General features: G+C 46.1%; 1 protein-coding gene across 1 annotated transcript; it reads right to left on the reverse strand.

Moving 5' to 3' along the window:
* Positions 1-336: 336 nt before the first annotated feature.
* Denr (density regulated re-initiation and release factor) lies at positions 337-19,028 on the reverse strand. The gene is made up of 8 exons (XM_052168039.1): positions 18,916-19,028; positions 18,098-18,212; positions 11,272-11,291; positions 9,671-9,755; positions 5,564-5,647; positions 3,321-3,437; positions 772-911; positions 337-671 (listed from the first exon to the last, which is right to left on the reverse strand). Exons 2-8 carry the CDS (start codon positions 18,201-18,203, stop codon positions 627-629), a joined length of 597 nt encoding a protein of 198 aa, XP_052023999.1. The 5' UTR covers positions 18,204-18,212; positions 18,916-19,028; the 3' UTR covers positions 337-626.
* Between the last annotated feature and the right edge of the window lie 580 nt (positions 19,029-19,608).

Raw genomic sequence — 19,608 nt, forward strand, 5'->3', positions numbered from 1 at the left:
GGTTCTAAGGCTTTTAACACATTTCACCAAGTGATCTCCAAATGGCTTGAGCAAACCTACCCACCCCATGTTCTTCCATCAACAGAGTGGACTTAGGTTAATGAAGGAACTAATCCAACTAAAGGTCCATTAGAGTCTCACCAACCAAGGAGACCTACTTCTAGTAAGAAGAAAAAATACAAATTCTTTTGAACAGTTTACTCAGCAGAACCACCTCCCCCAAAAAGAAGTGGCAGTGCCTGCCCTGCATGAACAGGGCCCTGGGCCACTGACAGACTAAGTGGAGGGACAATCTATAGGATTTTTCTAAAATGAAAAGTTAAAAAGAGAAAAAAATCAGTACCAAATGACCAAAACGTTTTATTTGACTAAATTCAGATTCATGCATAAGCATGACAGTCTCTCTCTCACTTTTCAGACTTTGGCAATTAAAACAAAACCAAACCAACCAACCCACCAAGCAGCCTTGTACAGAACAGTGAGGACGCCGAGGACGCCAAGGACGAGGAGTCTACAGCTTTACTGCAGGAACTATACACACATATGTACATATGTATATACTTCTGGAAGGCCTCTCCTCTGTTGGCCGTGCCGACTCGGTCATAGTCAGTCATGTGACCTTAGGATCACTTCTTCACCTCCCCAAGGTCTTCAATGCTGTCATCATCCACCTACAAGACACAGGCAAAAGAACTTCATGAACTGTGGCAAAAATGAAGAAAGAAAGGAAGCAACTTGCCTCTAATGGGTACATGTGTCCTAGACACTTACCTCTGGCCACTTTTCCTGAATGACATCGATTATGTCATCTGTGAAGTCTCCCTGAATGATGATCTCATCCTCCCCTGTTACTGAGGCACCGCAGGAGAATTTTTGAGCAAAAAATCTTTGTGCTTCTTTGAGATCAATTTCTGTTTCAGTTTGTTTGTTTTAGAAAAAAAAAAAGGGGGCGAGAACATAATTGGAATTGTAAAACAAAGGTATTTCTTTATTTTGAAATTTCATCTACATTTTAAAAGCATTTAGCAGATGTTATTAATGACCCTCTCCTGCCCCAGGAGTAACTAAAACTACCATAGGCAGAGCTCTTAACATGTGTGTTCAAGGCCATACAGTCTCAGTACATAGAACATCGTCCTCCACACTATCCCATCACAGACCAAAATGGCTAGGTATGGTAACTCACACCTTTAATCCCAACACTCATACGGCAGAGGCAGAAAGCCCGATCTCTGGGTTACAGGCCAGCCTGGTCTACACAGTGAATCCCAGGATATCCAGTGCCACATAGAAACACCGCGTTTACTTCCAAGCATCACATCCACCATGCTTAAGTAGGCTCTTTACAGTAGGAAACTGAAGACAGAGACCCAAACTGTTATATTAAGTCCACGGGCCTTGAACCTGCACGCCTCCCTTCCAGTCTTAGCTTCCCACGTGGCAGGATTATGGGTATGCGCCATCTCAACAACTTAAATCTAGCAACTAAAGGGCTTTGGACAAACCTTCCCACCATTACCCACCTTCGCTCACCTCTACTGTCAAATCTTAGAGATGGGCTAGTTTTCAAATCTCTCAAAAAAGACTGTCAGTGGCCCAGGGCCTTGTTCATGCAGGGCAGGCACTGTTGCTTCTTTTTGTGGAAGTGGTTCTGCTGGTTAGCTCACTGGAAATTGGAGCAGTCCTGGCCAGTATTAAATTCTATCTACCCCTCTGCATTCTGTACAAATATCCAAGCAATAATCACTTAAGAGCTGGGCACTGGTGCATACCTGCAACTCCAGATACTTAAGAAGCTAATTAGTAGTTTGAGGTCACCAAGGCGACATACCAAGATAGCATCTCAATAAACAAAAACCAAACAAAAATACCAAAAAGGGGGGAGGGAAGGTGCTAGTTTTTCTACAAAAGATTTTAAATGTTAATTCTAAAATTAACTAGAAATACAAGACCCAGGGCCGGAGATTAGATGAGTAAGAAGAGTCCTTGCCTAGGACTCTTTGGGAGCCTTCACTTGAATCTCCAGCAGCAGACATACACTGGGCAGGGTGCTACCCTCCTAGAAAGCAGGACTTGGGGGTGGAAGTAGGAAGATCATCGAGGACATCCTTCATTACTGGCAGAGCCAGCCCAGCCTGAGACATTTTTCTTTTTTTCTTTTTGTTGTTTGTTTGTTTTTGAGGCAAGGTTTCACTATGAATCCCTGACTGCTCTAGAACTCTGTATATAGACCAGACTGGAATACACCTGCTTCTGACTCTGCCTCTGCCTCCTGAGTGCTGGAATTAAAGGGGCATACATCATACCTGGCAACCCTACCTTTAAGGTACAACAGAGACTTAAAGCAACAACAGAAAACCAAACGTGCTAAACATGGCACATGCCTATAATCCCCAACACCTAGAAAATAAGGTGAGTGGACTGCCTGAACTAGACAATAAGTTCCAGGCTAGCCTGGGCTATAGAGCAAGATCTTGTCTAAAATAAAATTCTGAGAGCAAGGGCCAGAAAGAGGTTGCTCAGTAGTTAAGAGCATTGGCTGCTCTTGTACAAGGTCTGGGTCCAATTCAAAGCTTCCATACAGAGGCTCCCAACTGTTTGTAACTCTAGTTCCAGAGAATCTGGAACTCCCCACCTTTTTTTGCTGTTGTTTTGTTTTGTTTTTTTTCAAGACAGGGTTTCTGTGTAGCCCTGGCTGTCCTGGAACTCACTCTGTAGACCAGCCTGGCCTCAAACTCAGAAATCCGCCTGCCTCTGCCTCCCAAGTCCTGAGATTAAAGGCGTGTGCCACCACTGCCCGGCCTCCTCACCTTTTTAAAGAAAATACTTTATTTACTTAATTACTTAATCATTCATTCATTCATTCATTCATTCATTCATTTATTATACGTAAGTACACTGTAACTGTCTTCAGATACCCCAGAAGAGGCCATCAGATCTCATTACAGATGGTTGTAAGCCACCATGTGGTTGCTGGGATTTGAACTCTGGACCTTCAGAAGAGCAGTCAGTGCTCTTAACCACTGAACTATCTCTCCAGTTCCGGAATCCTCTTGCACCAGGCGGATACATGGTGCCAAGACATACATGCAGGTGAAACACCCATACATATAAAATAAAACAAAACAACCAAAATGTAAAGAAATGCCAACCTCCTTTAGGACCGCTGACATATGGAGGTACACGAAGTTGGGGATGCAGCGTCCTCACACCACAGACAGGCTTGCAGCAGAACTGTGAGACTTGATGACACAGACAGACTCCACCTTATACACCTTAGCCGCTATATTCTGAGGCTAAAGAACTAAATCTCAACTCACCAAAAGTTGCAAGGCCACACACTCTTGTCACATATTTCTTCTTTGCTCTAGGGATTTTGGCTATTGTGACCTTCTGTGGTACTGTCTTCTTCTTCTGTTTTATTTGACCTCGTCCACCTTCATTAAGAAAGAACTCACATCAGTAGGGCAGTGGTGGCGCACACCTTTAATCCCACTTGGGAGGCAGAAGCAGGTGGGATTTCTGAGTTCGAGGCCAGCCTGGTCTACAGAGTGAGTTCCAGGACAGCCAGGGCTACACAGAGAAACCCTGTCTCAAAAAAAAAAAAAAAAAGAAAGAAAGAAAGAAAGAACTCACATCAATTGCTTCCTTCACCACAGTCATAAATCACTACACAATACTGAGTCTTCTGGTTTCTTTTTAAGTTCTTTCCTAAAACAAAATTACCCAGGCTACTTATCCAATAAACATTTGTCAACTGGCCCCTACTATGTGCTGGGCACTGCACTAAGGACCAGGGTGCAAAGATAAACCGAAGGCGTGGTGGCACACGTCTGTAATTCCAGCACTTGGGAGGCAGAGGCAGGCGGATTTCTGAGTTTGAGGCCAGGCTGGTCTACAGAGTGAGTTCCAGGACAGCCAGGGCTACACAGAGAAACCCTGTCTCAAAAAACCAAAAAAAAAAAAAAAAAAAAAAAAAAAAAAAAAAAAAAAAAAAAAAAAAAACCAAAACAAAGATAAACCGAACACAGGTCCCATCCTCCAGACTCACAGTCCATTAAAATGAGAGGTGGTGGGGTGTTTAACCAACCTGGTGGCGCAGGCCTGTAGCATCAGCAGACTGAGCTCAAGTCCAGCCTGCCTTATTTAGTAAGACCACGTCTTATGGGCCTATGAATTTGTTATCAAGTAAAGGCACTTGCTGCCAAGCCTGATGACCTGAGTTCAAACTCCAGAGCCCATGTGAACTGGCTACTGCAAATTGTCCTCCTACCCCCACATGTATATATACAATAAATATATACAGTTTTGGTTTTTGTTTTCTTGTTTTTTTTGAAGATAGGGTTTCTCTGTGTAGTCCATGCTGTTCCGGAACTCAGAAATCCACTTGCCTCTGTCTCCTAGTGCTGGGATTAAAAGTGTGAGCCATAGAAATTCACCTTCAGAAAGGTTCATGTGTTCTTCCTACTTAGCAAATACCAAGACACTGATGACTTTTACATCAGTTTCAGTAAGGTTAAATAAAGTCAGGTTAAGACAGAGCAGTAAGTGAGAGGCGTGGGGTGAGTCTACTTCAGTGCAGACATCTGACTGGGAACACAGGAAAACAGTGAGAAAAGGGAGCAAGAGCCTCTTGGCCTCTCCTAGACAGCATGTAGAAGGCCTCAGGTTCAAGGCCCAGCACCGAGGGAAAATAGGGGAGACAACAGCTTTAACATAGGCTGGACAAATGGCTCAGCAGTTAAGGACCTGATGCTTCTAAGATGACCCCAGGTTTGGTTTCCAGTGTCCACATGACTGCTAACAACCCCCTGTAACTCCAGCTCCAGAGATGGACTCCTACTGTTTGTCTTCCATGGGCAAAGCATGCCCATGGTGCATACACATACAGGCAAAATACCCACACATATAAAATAAAAATAAATTGTGGGCTGGGCGGTGGTGGCGCACGCCTTTAATCCCAGGGCTTGGGAGGCAGGTGGATTTCTGAGTTCAAGTCCAGTCTGGTCTACAGAGTGAGTTCCAGGACAGCCAGGGATACACACAGAAACCCTGTCTCAAAAAGAACCCAAAAAATTATATTTAAAAAAAAAAAAAAGAGCTCATTTAAGTCACAAAACAGGGAGGAAGAGGTGACCAGGGGAGGGGTGCTCCAGCACAAAGCCGGTTGAGAGAGGAGAGAGCTTAGTGTGAGTAACACTTCATCTCAACCGAAGGAACCGTCAGCGGGCTAGTTGCATTCTGAGTGCACATAGGGCAACTGTGCATGTGTTTTGAGTAAGTCTTCTTTCTCCTTCTGAGGCAGGGTCTCTACACACCCTTAGCTGCCCTGGAACTCACTGACGTCTTTTTTTGAGACCACAGTCTCACTGTGTAGCCGAGGCTGGTCCTGAGTCCCCAGCAGTGCTCTGGCCTTAGTCTCTCCAACACTAACATGTGGAGCGTGAGCTGCCATGCTGGCTCCCATCGCCCGCAGCCGGGCTCCAGCTCGCAGCCCCTTCACTCCACCTGCCTCTGTAAGGAAGGAATGTCTGCAGGAATCAAGACTGGGTGGAGGCCTTACCTCTTTTTTGTTTTTTCTTCTCCTCCTCTTCCCCTACTGGTGCTTGGCCTTCAGTAATTCCAGTTTCTTGTTTGGGTGAATTTTCTGGATAGAACAATGAAACAGAAGAGCATGAACATCATTTTATACTATTTTTAAAAAAGAAAGAAATGCTGAGGAGAAATTAAATGAAAGAAACCTGCTGAGGATGTGGCTCAGGCATGAATGCACAAATCCCTGGGTTCTGCCCTTACTTTAATTCTAGCACTGAGGTAGACGCAGGAGGACCAGAAGAGCAAGGCTTGGAAGTTTTGGCTTTCCAAGTGTGTCTGCTGACGGGTGTTTCCTTACTCCCAACAAATGCCATTCTGCACTGCTGATTGTCTGTAGTGCTTGAGATTTCTCTACTGCTACCAGATTTTTCCTATTTTTTTAAATTATTTAACTGACAAGAGAAAAGGAACCTGATTAAAACCTCTAGACTATATCATTTTGCAGGGCTTGTCTCAGATTTTCTTTAAGGACTATCAACAGAGGTATCTCCTGCCAGCTACAAAGTTATGCCTCGTTTTATTAAACAAAACTTTTGTTTATCAGGATGCCAAAAATTTTTCCTCATTAACCTTCTATCTAAATGTTCCCCATGAAATTCAATCAAAGAAACTCAATGGCCAATGTTTTTCTTGTTTGGTTCTTACGATTTTTGAGACAAGGTTTCTCTCTGTTTTGTAACTCAATGTAGATATGGCTGGCCTCAAACTCACTGGCTTCTGCCTCTCGAGAGTCGGGATTAAAGGCGTGCTCCACTGTGCACTTTATTCCTTCAACTCTTAAAGCGGACAAATGGCTCTCTCCATAGCGCACATCTTACGGTAGACAATGGTGACAGAAAAATCATCAGTCTCAGGTTGATAAGGAACCTGCCAAGGATTCCTGAGATTGCTCTCTTCCTGATAAGGGCAAGGCTGCCCCAGCTTTTTTCCGACTACATTCTCAGCAGTAATTACAGCACTACTAACAGCCTCACGCTTTGTTATGAAGCTCCTGCACTCAGACGGCAAGCTCCAAAGATACACACCATCACCAAATGGGTGTCTTCTGCCCGACAGCTCATGTGCCACCACACAGACTCCCCTCCAGGGCACTGTGACTGCTGCACACATCCTCCTCCCTGAGTCCCCTAAGAACAGTTTAGGGTGACCTCTGAGAGAAGGGAAGGAGAAACTAGGAGCTTGGCAGATCCCATGGTAGGCATACAGAAAGGGAAGAGAGGCCACGGCTGGGTAATAAAGGTGGCATGTTTCCAAGATGTCTGGCTTGCTCCTCAGCCTCCAGAGTTGAGACAAAAGCCCAGCAACTTCAAACAGGCCGTGTAGGCTTAGTCCCACTAGCAGCTGGCTCCCACTCCTGCTCCCGCCGGGCTGGCTCAGCAAGCTCAAGGCCTGCTCAGGACATGCCTCACAATAGTTCTGGGCCAACCAACCATCTTGCTTCCTTCAAACTGACCAACCCAAGAGCAGGCAAGTAAACAGTGCCCGTTTCTGTACTGCTGAGGTCATTTTTTTCTGTGTGTCTACTGCATTTATGGGTTTCCTCTCATCTCCCCTCAATAAACTCTTCTTTCAATTGCTGGAAGGAAAAAACCAAAAAACACATACACATACAAATACAAAGTCCTCTGATGCATAACAAGTTTGAGGCTAGCCTGGTCTACAAGAGATCTGTCTTGAAACAAAACAGGACAGGACTGTTGAGATGGTTCGATGGATGAGGCACTTGCTTCAAAGCTTAACAACATGAGTTTGTTCCTGGCACAGCTCCCACAAATTGTCCTCTAGCCTACACACACAGACACACACTTAGCTACAACACTAAATGTTTTTGAAAATTCACTTCTGAACAACTTTATAAATAAGTAAAGCCACTGATAATCTAAAATGGAAATGGCTTTACTATACTCGAATGAAATTGAACTCTACAGTATTACAGTAAGTGGCACAGTCTGGTTAATTATCCTCCAAAGGCTCAGGTGCTAAAGACTTAGCCCCAAGAAGGTATTCCTGCTTTAAGGGGTGAGATATAGAAGAAGGGTTTCATCGAGACAGAAGCACCATGGTCTAGAAACAGACAGTCATTGGGGGCTCCACCCAGGAGCCCATGGTAGCCAGTCTCTCCCTTCCGTTTCCCAGGCATGAATGGCTCCTGCTGCCTTAGTGCAGGCACACGGCAACAGGGCCACAGCAAAGGACTGGGGTCCCTAAGATGAACCATGGGCAAAAGCAGCCTTTTCTCCTTATAAGTCTGTGATTTTAGGTGCCTGCTATAGCGATGGTGATAAAGAACAATGGACTACATAGTAAAGCCTGTTTCAACATGAAACAGGGTAGAGACATGGCTTAGAGGTTAAGAGCATTTGCTGCTTTTGAAGAGAGTTCAGTTTCCAACACTCACATCAGGTGGCTTCTAACTGTTAATTCCAGCTCCAAGGGGATCCTGACACCTCTGGCCTCCTCAGACACCTGCACATAAGTGTACACACACCTAACTTAAAAAAATAATAGTTTAAAACAAAACCAAACAAAAAAAACCAAACAAAAACAAAAACCAAAAAACTAAAGCCAGGTACTGTGATTCAGGCCTTCAATCCCATCATTGAGAGGCAGGTGGATCTCTGAGTTACTGGACAGCCTGATCTCCATTGTGAGTTCCAGGACAGCCAGGGCTACATAAGAAGACCTTGTCTCAAAAATCTAAAATCAAAACACAAAACACCCAGCAAGTCTCTGCCTCAGCCACCCAGGTCGTAGACTATAGGATATATCATTACACCTAGCTCACTAATTATGATTCTTTTTTAGCCACATGGAAGGGAAGCAAAACACTGAGATCAAGAAAATTTCTCACAGGGCCACAGAGCTTAGCGAGCAAAGGCAACTACTGCTCTTGTGGAGGAGCCAGGTCCGAGGACCAGCACCTACATGGTGGCTCACAGGGATCTGGAACTCCAGCCTCCAGCTACAGGGTCCTACACCCTCTTCTGGACTCCACAGGCATATATGTTGTGCACAGACACACATGCAAGCAAAATATCTATATACATGAAATAAAAATAAAATCTAAAAGTAATAATAAAAAAGGAAAAAAGGGAAACTTTCTTTTCTTTTCTTTTCTTTTCTTTCTTCCTCCCCTCCTCCCCCCACCAGTCAGCCAGAGTTATGGTGAGACTGTCTCCAAAACAAAACAACCTGTATTGTTAAGATAGAAATAAAAATACAATATAAACAATATAAACAACTTGTTATTAACATTACAGGGGCAGTTAAGAACCGCAGGGATGTAACAGAAAGGACTCAATCTAAATGTCAATGTTCATAAAAGAAAAGTTGCCTTGCAGCCAACTGGGAGAAAATTCCATTTAGCCAGTGCATGGCGGCATGCCCGTGTGCCAAGATCTGGGAAGTGGGAGCAGGAAGATAGGGAGCATGAGGCCAGCCTTGATAGGCAGTGAATTATGGACTACATGAGACCCTGTCTCAAAAAGAAAAGGATCAATTCATTTGTCATTAATGTACTTAAATTATAAAGTTCACTTGCTGCTCCACAAACAAAACAGCAGTTCATTTGTGAGACTAAATCTTCCTCTGAGATCTGCCAGTTAGATACTCATATATATAAAAATAAATCGTGCCAGGCGGTGGTGGCGCACGCCTGTAATTCCAGCACTTGGGAGGCAGAGGCAGGAGGATTTCTGAATTCAGGGCCAGCCTGGTCTACAGAGTGAGTTCCAGGACAGCCAGGGCTACACAGAGAAAAACCCTGTCTCAAAAAAAACCCAGAAAATAAATAAATATTTAAAAGAAAAAAAAAGAATTATTTATTTATGTTATGTATGTATATACACTGTTGCTGTCTTCAGACACACCAGAAGAGGGCATCAGATCCATTACAGGTTGTGAGCCACCATGTGGTTGCTGGGAACTGAACTCAGTGCTCTTAATTGCTGAGCCATCTCTTCAGCACACACACCCCAGCTAATCTTTCTTATGTTTAAAATTCCCACGTGCATTTGTTCAATACTATTCTAACTTAAAAACAAAACAATGTTCAAAAAAGAGTAAGAGTCCATACCTACAGTAAGTTTTGCAAATTCATTTGGAAAGTTCTTCTCTAGCCATTGTCTACATTTAGCGACATCAGGCATGTATTCACAGTACTAGAAGAGAAGGAAACGAACGATTAAGTGAGAAATCATGCATTTCAATCAATACAGCTCCATTAAAAACCATCCCATATGCTCTCCCCACAAAGAATAATAAACTGCAGCTCCTTCTGTCTCACTATGTAGCCAGGGAGTCCTCTACATCCAAGTCCTCTGGCTTGTGGAGTGCTGGAATTACAGGTCACCATGCTCAGCCTCACCTGACTCATCCCCAGGAAATATCCCGAAAGAAATAAAAGCCAGTTCAGGACCCCAGGGCAGCTGCTTACTCCAAGTGCACAGACATACCTGTAAGCCCAGCACTCAGAGGATCAGGCCCAGGACTGTGAGGTCAAAGTCACAAACCACACAGCGGGCCATGAGTCTGAGGAACAAGAGGAAGGGCAGGGAGTCACAAACAAAAGCCCAGCCCTCATTATTTTCCTGACTTGTCCACAGAGCTTGACAGAAAGAAAGTCTTACACAGTTTACTCCTCATTCTTCCTCTACTCAAGCATGTAAGTCTTGGCTTTCAGGTTATTTTGCTTCCATCAGTTGACTACCCATGAATTCCATACAAAAATCTAAAACCTATAGCCAAGAGATACTCAGCAGTTAAGAGTATTTATAGCTCTTGCAGAGAACCTGGATTTAAGTCCTGGCACACACAAGTCAGCTGTCAGCCATCTGTAACTCCATGTCTAGTGAATCCACTACCTTCTTTGACCTAAGGCCACTATGCACACACAATACACACAATTCATGTAGGCACAGACACATAAAAAAAGACACATAACTCTATCTTTTTAAAGAAAAAAGGACATCTATAGTCACAGTTACTCAGGAGGCTGAGACAAGAGGATTGTCTGAACACTTGAGTTCAAGGATAATCTGGGCAAGATAGTAAGACCCTCCAACATTCATTCATTTTTGGTTGAGATAGTTTCTCTGTGTAGCCCTGGCTGTCCTGGAACTCACTCTGTAGGCTAGGCTGGCCTCAAACAAGAGATCCACTTGCCTCTGCCCTCCTGAGTGCTGGGATTAAAGGCGTGTACCATCACACCTGGCTAAGACTCTAATTAAAAAAACAAGCAAGTAACAGAGTACATGTACAAGTCAAAAGTCTAATTTATAAGATAAAAAGTATTCTGATCCAGGATCACACGATGGCTCAGTGAGTTCCTGTGCTTGCCACCAAACTGGCTTGCCTTGATGTCAGAAACCCACAGACAGGAGAGGACTGACTCCAAGCTGTCTTCGGACCTGCACAAGTGCAATGTGGAACATGACACGCACACAGGCATGTGCACATGAGTGTGTGTGTGTGTGTGTGTGTGTGTGTGTGCGCGCGCGCGCGCGCGCGCACACACACACACACAAAGTATTCTCATCCAAAGTTCTCTATAGATAAAGTTGAAACACTATCAAATGATAGGAAATGAAAAACATAAGTTCTTAGATTAGCTCTAACACTGAGTGATGTCATATGCAGAAAAGAGGACAAGGGCCCCCCTCCCCAAGCAGGACTTACCTCTGTTGGTAATGAACAGACTAGAGATGGAGAGAAAAAAGATGGAGAGGTTAGAACCACGGAACACCAGCCTCCTAACACTTTCTAGCTGACACAGTACTTCATTCTTTCCCCTCTAGCCTTTCATCTGTCTCCTTTTTTAAAGTCACCTATGTGTTGCCTCCTCTTCCACTTCTCAAATCAAATATTCTAGGATTTTCCCTCTCTTAACGCTCCAAGAATACTGAGTACCAGCCAGGAGGCACACACCAGCATCAAACGCCACGACCGTTCTGCCTCAGCCTCTCTGTGCTGAGGTTACAAGCATGCACCAAGCCTGTCTGCCTTCATTTTCTCTACTTACTTTTCAAATACTTTTATCCTGCAGGTTTCCTTGGTAAAAGGTACATGATTATTTCAAATGACAGTATTCCGACATTTTGATCTAAATATCAAACTTTTTAGTATTTTCGAACTCATCTGTAAAGTGCTAGTCTTCAGTTGAGAGCTTCAAGACAATTGTGCATTACTCATTTCTCTGAAGGAGACACAATGGCACAGAGCAGACACATGAAACATGTTTTCTAAATAAACTCAAGCTATTCTCTAAATCCCGCTAAGTTTCTAGCTGAGAGATGAGACCAGTGTCCTCTAACTCCTATCTTTCTCCAGGGGCTGGAGAGGTGGCACAGCACTTCAGCACACCTGTTGCTCTCGAAAAGATGAGAGTTCAGTTCCCAGCACCTACATCATTGGCTCACAACCATCGGTAACTCGGGCTCCAGATCTGACGCCCTCTCCCAGCATCCGTGAACTTCCACGATGTGGCATAAACACACACAGGCTCATAAATAAAAACAGAGAAGGAGACAGAGGGACAAGATAGAGACAGGGTCACATAACACTACTGCCCAGGCTAGGCTGGGATTCCTGGTGATCTTGCCTCAGTCTCCTGAGCAGCTGGGACTATATCACATAACACTGTGTGTCACTACACCATTCTTCTAAATCCCGCTTAGTTTTGACTAAATCTTACTATAGGCTGCTCAGTCACTAAGTTTGCTTCCTCCGATTTTTATCCTGCTGCCAGATGTGAAGCTATGTGAGAACATTATAGCTTCTTTGCTCAAAAACCTTCAGTGACCTACAGCAGCTAAGGACCAAGTCCCCTCACTTTGGCCCCAGACCCCGCAGTCTCAATGTTCTGCTCCTACTTCAAGCACACTGTGACTCGATGTTGCCCATCCTTTCCTATCTTTTCCTGCTCTGTGGCCTGGCCTAGCTGCTCTTCTGTGCCTGCAGGAATTCTACCTTCCCTCCAATTCCTACCAACTGTGCTTACCTCTAGAATCTCCTCCAACTCTCCACAACTGGAAGAACCTCTCCTCCCCTTCCACACTACCACTGTGACTGTGCCAGATGTGTATTTCTTGTTTCCCTCTGCTACCAATTACACCTGAATACCCCAAGCTCCTTACCCCCAAAATACTAACAGCTACTCAATGTAAGTCACATGCAGAGAACAGGCAGAGACTTGCTGTTTTCCAGTCCTTCCCAGAATCTAGCACAGCACCTTATCCAGACATACCACACCAATACTGATTCACCATGACAGGACCTATCAAGAATGCCACTGTACTTCCGACCAAGCTGGCTACTGAAGCCCACCATCAGAGCACACTACTGTACAACTCTTGGCAGCCTCTGCCCCACAAGCCTGGTTTACTAAGCCTGGAGCCACAGAAAGCACAGCGTATCACTGACTCACACAGGCAATCAATAAAAACTGTTGTTTCACAGAAAGTATCGTGGGACACCTATGACCCAAGGCTGGACACAGCCCATTTGCTTGTCCTCCTGACTGCACTCTTCAGAGACCTTCCACTCCTCGACTAATGTATCGCTGTATCAGTATTACTTAATCCAGTGCTTTCTATTCCCTAAGTGATTCTCTCCTTCCACCATGTAGGTTCCAAGGACTGAACGCAGGCCGTCAGGCTTGGCAGCAAGCTCCTTCACCAGAGAGCCCGTTACCCCCAAGGGTTTCTTACACATGTAGATCTCAGTGGGATCTACTTCTAACTGTCCTGGGAGTTAGAAGCACCCCTTCCCTTAGAATCTGTAATACCAGTACAAAACTTAGGGAGGGAAATGAAAAAAGAGCACACGTTTCTCAAAAAGGCTAGGGACTGGGAACAGGACCATTTGGCAGGTAAGGACATTTGCAGTCAGCCTAAGCCTGATTACCTGAGTTCACTTCTCAACAAAGGGAGATTAACTCTCAAAAGTTATCCTGAGCCCTACGCTCACACATACACAAGAAAATAAAAGTAAAATAAAAACAACAAAAGATCAGAAACTGTTCATTTAGTGGGACAGAATCAAAAGTCACCTTTCAGGTGACATACATAAAGTCTAGGATTGTAGACCAGTTTATTGTTTCTCTAACCCACGAACTCCTGGGTTTGATGCTTAACACTCTATAGACGGGACACAGAGGCACACGGCTGAGGCCAGTGCTCAGCAGGCTGAACAAGAGCCATAGAGCATCCATAGAGCAAGTTCAAGGACAGCCTGGGCTATATGACCCTTTTCCCCTTAAATCTAGCAGAGGGTGATGGGTCACACCTTTAATACCAACAGCTGGGAAGCAGAGGCCAGCCTAGAGTACACCAAGTACCAAGCAAGTACCACATAGTAAACCCTATCTCATAAACAAGAAACAAACAAAAGAATACCTTTTTTTAAGGTACAGGAATGTGCTAGAAAAGTAATATAGTGCTAAAGAACATAGACACCAGGCTGTGGACACCACTCACACAGATGGGAATGTATACCATAAACAAAACCTAAAGGAAAGCCAGGGGTTAGACATGGCTCAGTGGTTAAGAACATCAACTCCTAGCTGGGCAGTGGTGGCGCACGCCTGTAATCTCAGCACTTGGGAAGCAGAGGCAGGCGGATTTCTGAGTTCGAGGCCAGCCTGGTCTACAGAGTGAGTTCCAGGACAGCCAGGGCTACACAGAGAAACCCTGTCTCAAAAAAAAAAAACAAAAACAAAAAAAACAAACAAGAAAAAACAAAAAACAAAAAAAGGAGTAGAGGCGGAGGCAGTGAGGAGGAGCTCGGTGACTTCAATGGCAGTCTGGTCTATGCAGCAAGTTCCAGGCCAGTTGGGATATATAGAAAAACCCAGGCTGAAAAACACTATTGAATTAGTATTTTATTCTTAGATTAAATGTGCCTGAGAATTTATATAAGTCATCTGTCTTAAGATGTTTTTGGTTTTGTGTCTTGTTTTTGAAACTGGCTCTCACTATATAGCTTTAGCAGGCTTGGAACTTCCTTGTAGACCAGGCCAGATAGCTTTTGTCTCCTGACATCTGCCACCATGCCAGGCTCATCTCAATGTGTCCTCTTTTCTTCTCATCTTAAACCTTAAGACACAAATCTCTAAATCTTACAGAAATCAGGTAGCCTGCCTAGGGTCACATACCTAGGAAGTCAGAAAGCACACTCTGGTCCATCACGTCTCACAACCAATATATCGTAACAAAACTCAATCAGTTCTATGTAATTTCTTCCTTTCTACCTCAGCCCCTTCCCTCCCTTTCAAGAGTTTTAAGCAGAGTCTATTACATAGCCCAGGCTGGCCTGGGACTTTGAGAGCTTCCTGCCTGAGCTTCATGAATGCAGGGATGTCAATGTGTGTTCCTGTACATGAATCCAGAGAACGAGTTTAGTGGCCAGGCTCTCTCTCAGCAAGCATGCTCAAGCATCTCCTCACCACTGAGCCACCCTGACAGCTCTCCTAGGAAGCCTGCAAACTGGCTGTGCTCTTTCCTTTTCCTAAGTACCTCCTACTATCTCCCTTAAAGCCCGTGCTTAGGATCCACACTAAAACTCTTTCCTGCATCTTCCCTGAGAAAACCCTACAGGGAGCTGATGCTGATATATCAGAGGACCCAGAGGCTCAGGGGCCCAGGCCTGGGAGGCCACTGGATCTTCCTCAGAGGCCTTGGCAGAAGTCTCTGGGGTCATGATAGGAGCCAGGGCTGAGGCCACAGGAGTATTTTATTCATGGAGTGAAGACCAAAGGCGAGGAGTGGATCTTTAACACCAAGCTGAGCCACTTGGTCAAGGCCATGAGAACCAAGTATCTTCTCCCCGCCCTTCATGGAATCAGAATTCGGACTTTCTCCTGGGGACATCCCTTAAGGGTAAGTGCTGAGGTAGAAGCGCACAGCCAGCAGACCAGATTCAAGGCATTTACTGCCCCTGGGGACTACAGTCGCACTAGTCTGAAGTTAAATGCTCCAAAGGTAGCCACTGCCATCCAAGGAGTTGTCTTCCTGGCCAAGCTCTCCACCATCCTTACGCAGAGGGGTTACTAAGGGACAAGACCTGCACACCCCATATAACGTGGCAGGCTGCTGTAGCTTTGTGCTGCTTCATCGCATCTCCACTAAAGGCCACTGGCACCATCTTGGCTCCTATGTCCAGGAAGCTGGTGCCAGTGGCTAGCACTGGAAATGACCACTGTACTTTAGTCCAGACTACTACACAGCCACCTGATCAACTTCACCAAGGCCAGCTCTGATTCTACAACTAGCTGACTCTCTGGAAAGAGACCATGTTCATTAAAATGCCCCTTCCCCCCCTTCTTTTTGGTTTTCTGGGTTTTTTTTTGTTTTGTTTTGTTTTTTGTTTTTTCTGATTTGGTTTTTTCGAGACAGGGTTTCTCTGTATAGCCCTGGCTGTCCTGGAACTCACTCTGTAGACCAGGCTGGCCTCGAACTCAGAAATCCGCTTGCCTCTGCCTCCCAGAGTGCTGGGATTACAGGCATGTGCCACCACCGCCAGGCTGGTTTTCTGTTTTTGAGACAGGGTTTCTCTGTGAAGCCCTGGCTGTCCTGGAACTCACTCTGTAGAACAGGCTGGCCTTGAACTCAGAAGTCCGCCTGCCTCTGCCTCTCAAGTGCTGGGATTACAGGCGTGTGCCACCACTGCCCGGCTAATATCCCCTTATCAGTAGTTTACAGATGGTCTTGTGAAAACTCAAACCAGAATCTCCAAGGAATGTACCCAGGATTTAACGGCGGCTACCACACAGGTTCTCTACAATAAAGCTAACCAAGCTTGTTTAAAAGGGTGGGGTGGGAGTGGGACAAAGGGTGGAGGTTAAAAGAGATGGCTCAGTGCTCAAGAGACTTACTGTTTTTACAGAAGACCCAGGCTTGACTCCTAGCACCCACTTGGTAGCTCAGCACTGCCTGTAACTCCAGTTTTAAGGGATCCAATGCCCTCTTCTAACTCCCATGGTTTTCTGCACACGTGGTGCACATATTCAGGTATACAAATAAACCCATTTTAAAAAGTAGCTAGGCATGATAGTATAGACCTTTAATCCCTACACTCTGAGCAGAGACAGGGAGATCTGAGTTCCAGGCTGGCCAAAGCGCCCAAAAGTAATCCAACAATAAAAAGAACAAGTGAATGATGACTAGAGACGGCGCCTGGCTTTCCTTGGTGATGGGGGAGTGGGAGCCTGCTTCTCACTAAACTCCAATTTTATGTTATTTAAAAAAAGTCTAGGCAGGGAGGCAGAAGCAGGCAGATTTCTGAGTTCGAGCCCAGCCTGGTCCACAGAGTGAGTTCCAGGATAGCCAAGGCTGCATAACAAGGCTTTGTCTTTGGGGGGCAAAAAAGTCTTATTGTATAAAGTACTTGCCACATAAGGCTAAAGACTGAGTCAGGATCCCTAGCAACCTCAGTATCCATGTAAAACCAGCACAGAGGCACAGGACCACAGTGCCAACCCCAGGGAGGCTGAGGCACAGGACCACAGTGCCAACCCCAGGGAGACCGATGCACAGGACCACAGTGCCAACCCCAGGGAGACCGATGCACAGAACCACAGTGCTAGCCTTGCTAGCCTGCTAGTGCAGCTCATTAGTGAGTGCAGATGCAGTGAAAGACTCCACAGGATGAAGTGAGTGAGAGGTTATCCAACGCTAGCCTCTGGCATCCCGTGCACACGCAAACACATACACACATAAAACCCAATCCTATCATTCAAACCAGACTGTCCTACTACACATCGCTCCGACCTCATCTTCTCCATCTACCAACCCCCTCCCTGTGCTGTAAGAATTAACGTTGCTCAAGGACCTCATGGGGCAAAGGTACTGACACCAAGCCTGAGGACCAGAGTTCAATCCCCAGGATCCACACAATAGACAGAACTAAGGCCCACGAGACCCTCGACATCCACACTCGGATCATGACACAAGTACACACAAGCACAAATGAAATTAAAAGGTAATAGAAAGAAGGAAAAAAAAAAAAACCTGCTCATGATTCTAGTCAGACATCAAGCTCCCCCCAACACCCCTCCTCACTCCAGTACTGGGACGGAATCTGGAGGCTTTGAACTTTCCAGACAAGTGCTGTACCACTAAGCAACATCTCCAGGCCCTGCCCCTTCCTCTTAACACTTCTCTTCCTTTACAATTCCCTTCCTCAGCTCTTCCATCCTTCACCATCCCTTAAGACTCCATATCCAAGAAGCTCTCTTAGCAAAGCAACACCCATCAGGCTGGAGCCATCTACCTGTCTATCTCTATTCCAATTGGACAGTAAACTCCTCCAGACCAGGAAGCAAAACCCAAATGACACAGGAAAAGGAGTATCTATTAACCCATGATCCTCAGCTAGCCCCCCCCCTCCCTCAACTAAAAATCCACCAAACCACAACGTTTGGGGACTTTGGGGAACTTAAAACAACCAAATGTGAAACTGTCAACATTAGGTATAAATTCAGTGAGCAAGTCATTCCAACACTTGCCTCCACAGTAAAGGACTCGGAGAGGGTAATCCGTGTCTAACTTGACACTGTTCTTCGTGTCGCCTTTGCAATCCGCACCGCTGGATTCAGAAATGTCAGTAGCCATCTCACAAACCTGACAACAAAAATGACAACTTCACTATCTGGGAGCCCGAAAAGCAGCACCGGGGTGTAGTTTGAGCTTCCACTGGGTATCCCTGAACACCAAAGCTGTTGGAGTCTACTAAAAACAAGAAAAAGGAAAAAAGGACGCGGAGTCTCATTAGATTCACTAAGGATCAATTGGAGACTCATCTACCTGCTACACGGGTTTACAGGGAAGCAAGAAAAAAATGGGCCATGAAGGCTCAGAGTTGGGGCGAGGGGCAAAAGAGAACCAGAGGAAAAGAGGAGGCAGTGGGGGGGGGAAATAGTTGGGTTGGGTGACTTCAGTAGAGACGGGGCAGGTCTGAGGCTGATAGGGGCGGGATGCGAACTGCAGTTCAAGGCTATAGACATCTTGGCACGACAGGGACGAGTCACTCGAGGTGCCCAGAATGCAAGGTGCGGCGACAGCCAAATACCGAAAGGGACCAAGCCAGGGACAAGGATGGAAGTGCCACAGCCTGGGACGATGAAATCGGGCCAGGACTAGGAAAAGGACGGGCAGCCCGTAGGAAGGCTGGGCTAAGGGGAGATCCCGGGGACGCCACAGGAGGCCCCCATTTGGGCGGGCGTGGAGACGCCCGGCCCGGCCCCCTTCCTTTAGGCAGCGCCTCGGCTGCCCTCAGAGCTCCACCAAGCTCCACCGAAGCCGCAGCAGCGCGAGCGCTCGTTACCCAGCCGGTCGCACAGCCCCCGCCGCCTCCGCTCCCGCCAGCTGAAGCGACACATGCAACTCCTCTTCCCGGCCACTGCTGCCCGAAATCCGCCTGCCAGGCACGCTCGCGCGAGACAATAAGCCTTTATCGCGATATCCCGGCAGCCGCTAGGCGGATGTCGCGAGAAGCTTGCGTACCGTGGGTGGGCGGGGCAGAAAGGGAGGAGCATGCGCCCTGCGTTGAACGAGGGTGGAAGGGGTGGGAGGGGCATAGGACCGAGTGGCGTGGAGGCGGACGGCCAGTAGGAGGCGCTCGCTACCTATTGGCAAGGGCGAGCGAGCGGCTGTGGATGTTCCTGCGCCAAGGGGCGTGGACTGGACTGGAGCAGAGGCCCTTGAGTCACAGGTGACTCCCTATTAATGATGTGGACAGCTTTGCCCCAGTGTCTGGGCTACATCCTAGAGTCCTGACTAACCACTCGGCGGAGAGATTGTGGCTGAATGAAACATAGGGTTTTATTTCATTGTGATTTCCTAAATAGGAATTACCCGTGCAAAGCTCGTATTAATTACTGTTCGAATTTCTATCATCAGGCTGACAACTGTTTCCAGATGCTCCTTTGTGCATATTTCACTTTCTACATGTTCTATACTGGGATTTTCCCGTCCCGTCTTGGGATTTCTGGTTTTAACCACACACATCCTTGTCTAA

This window comes from Apodemus sylvaticus, chromosome 22 (assembly GCF_947179515.1).
Source record: "Apodemus sylvaticus chromosome 22, mApoSyl1.1, whole genome shotgun sequence".
In the NCBI taxonomy this organism is placed as follows: domain Eukaryota; kingdom Metazoa; phylum Chordata; class Mammalia; order Rodentia; family Muridae; genus Apodemus; species Apodemus sylvaticus.

Excerpts from the sequence above, each read along its gene's own strand:
- Denr (XM_052168039.1), bottom strand. The coding sequence starts at position 18,203 with ATGGCTACTGACATTTCTGAATCCAGCGGTGCGGATTGCAAAGGCGAC. Across the intron at positions 9,756-11,271 it reads TCTGTTCATTACCAACAGAG|TACTGTGAATACATGCCTGA; the intron begins GTAAGTCCTGCT and ends CTTCTCTTCTAG. Across the intron at positions 5,648-9,670 it reads ATTTGCAAAACTTACTGTAG|AAAATTCACCCAAACAAGAA; the intron begins GTATGGACTCTT and ends TGTTCTATCCAG.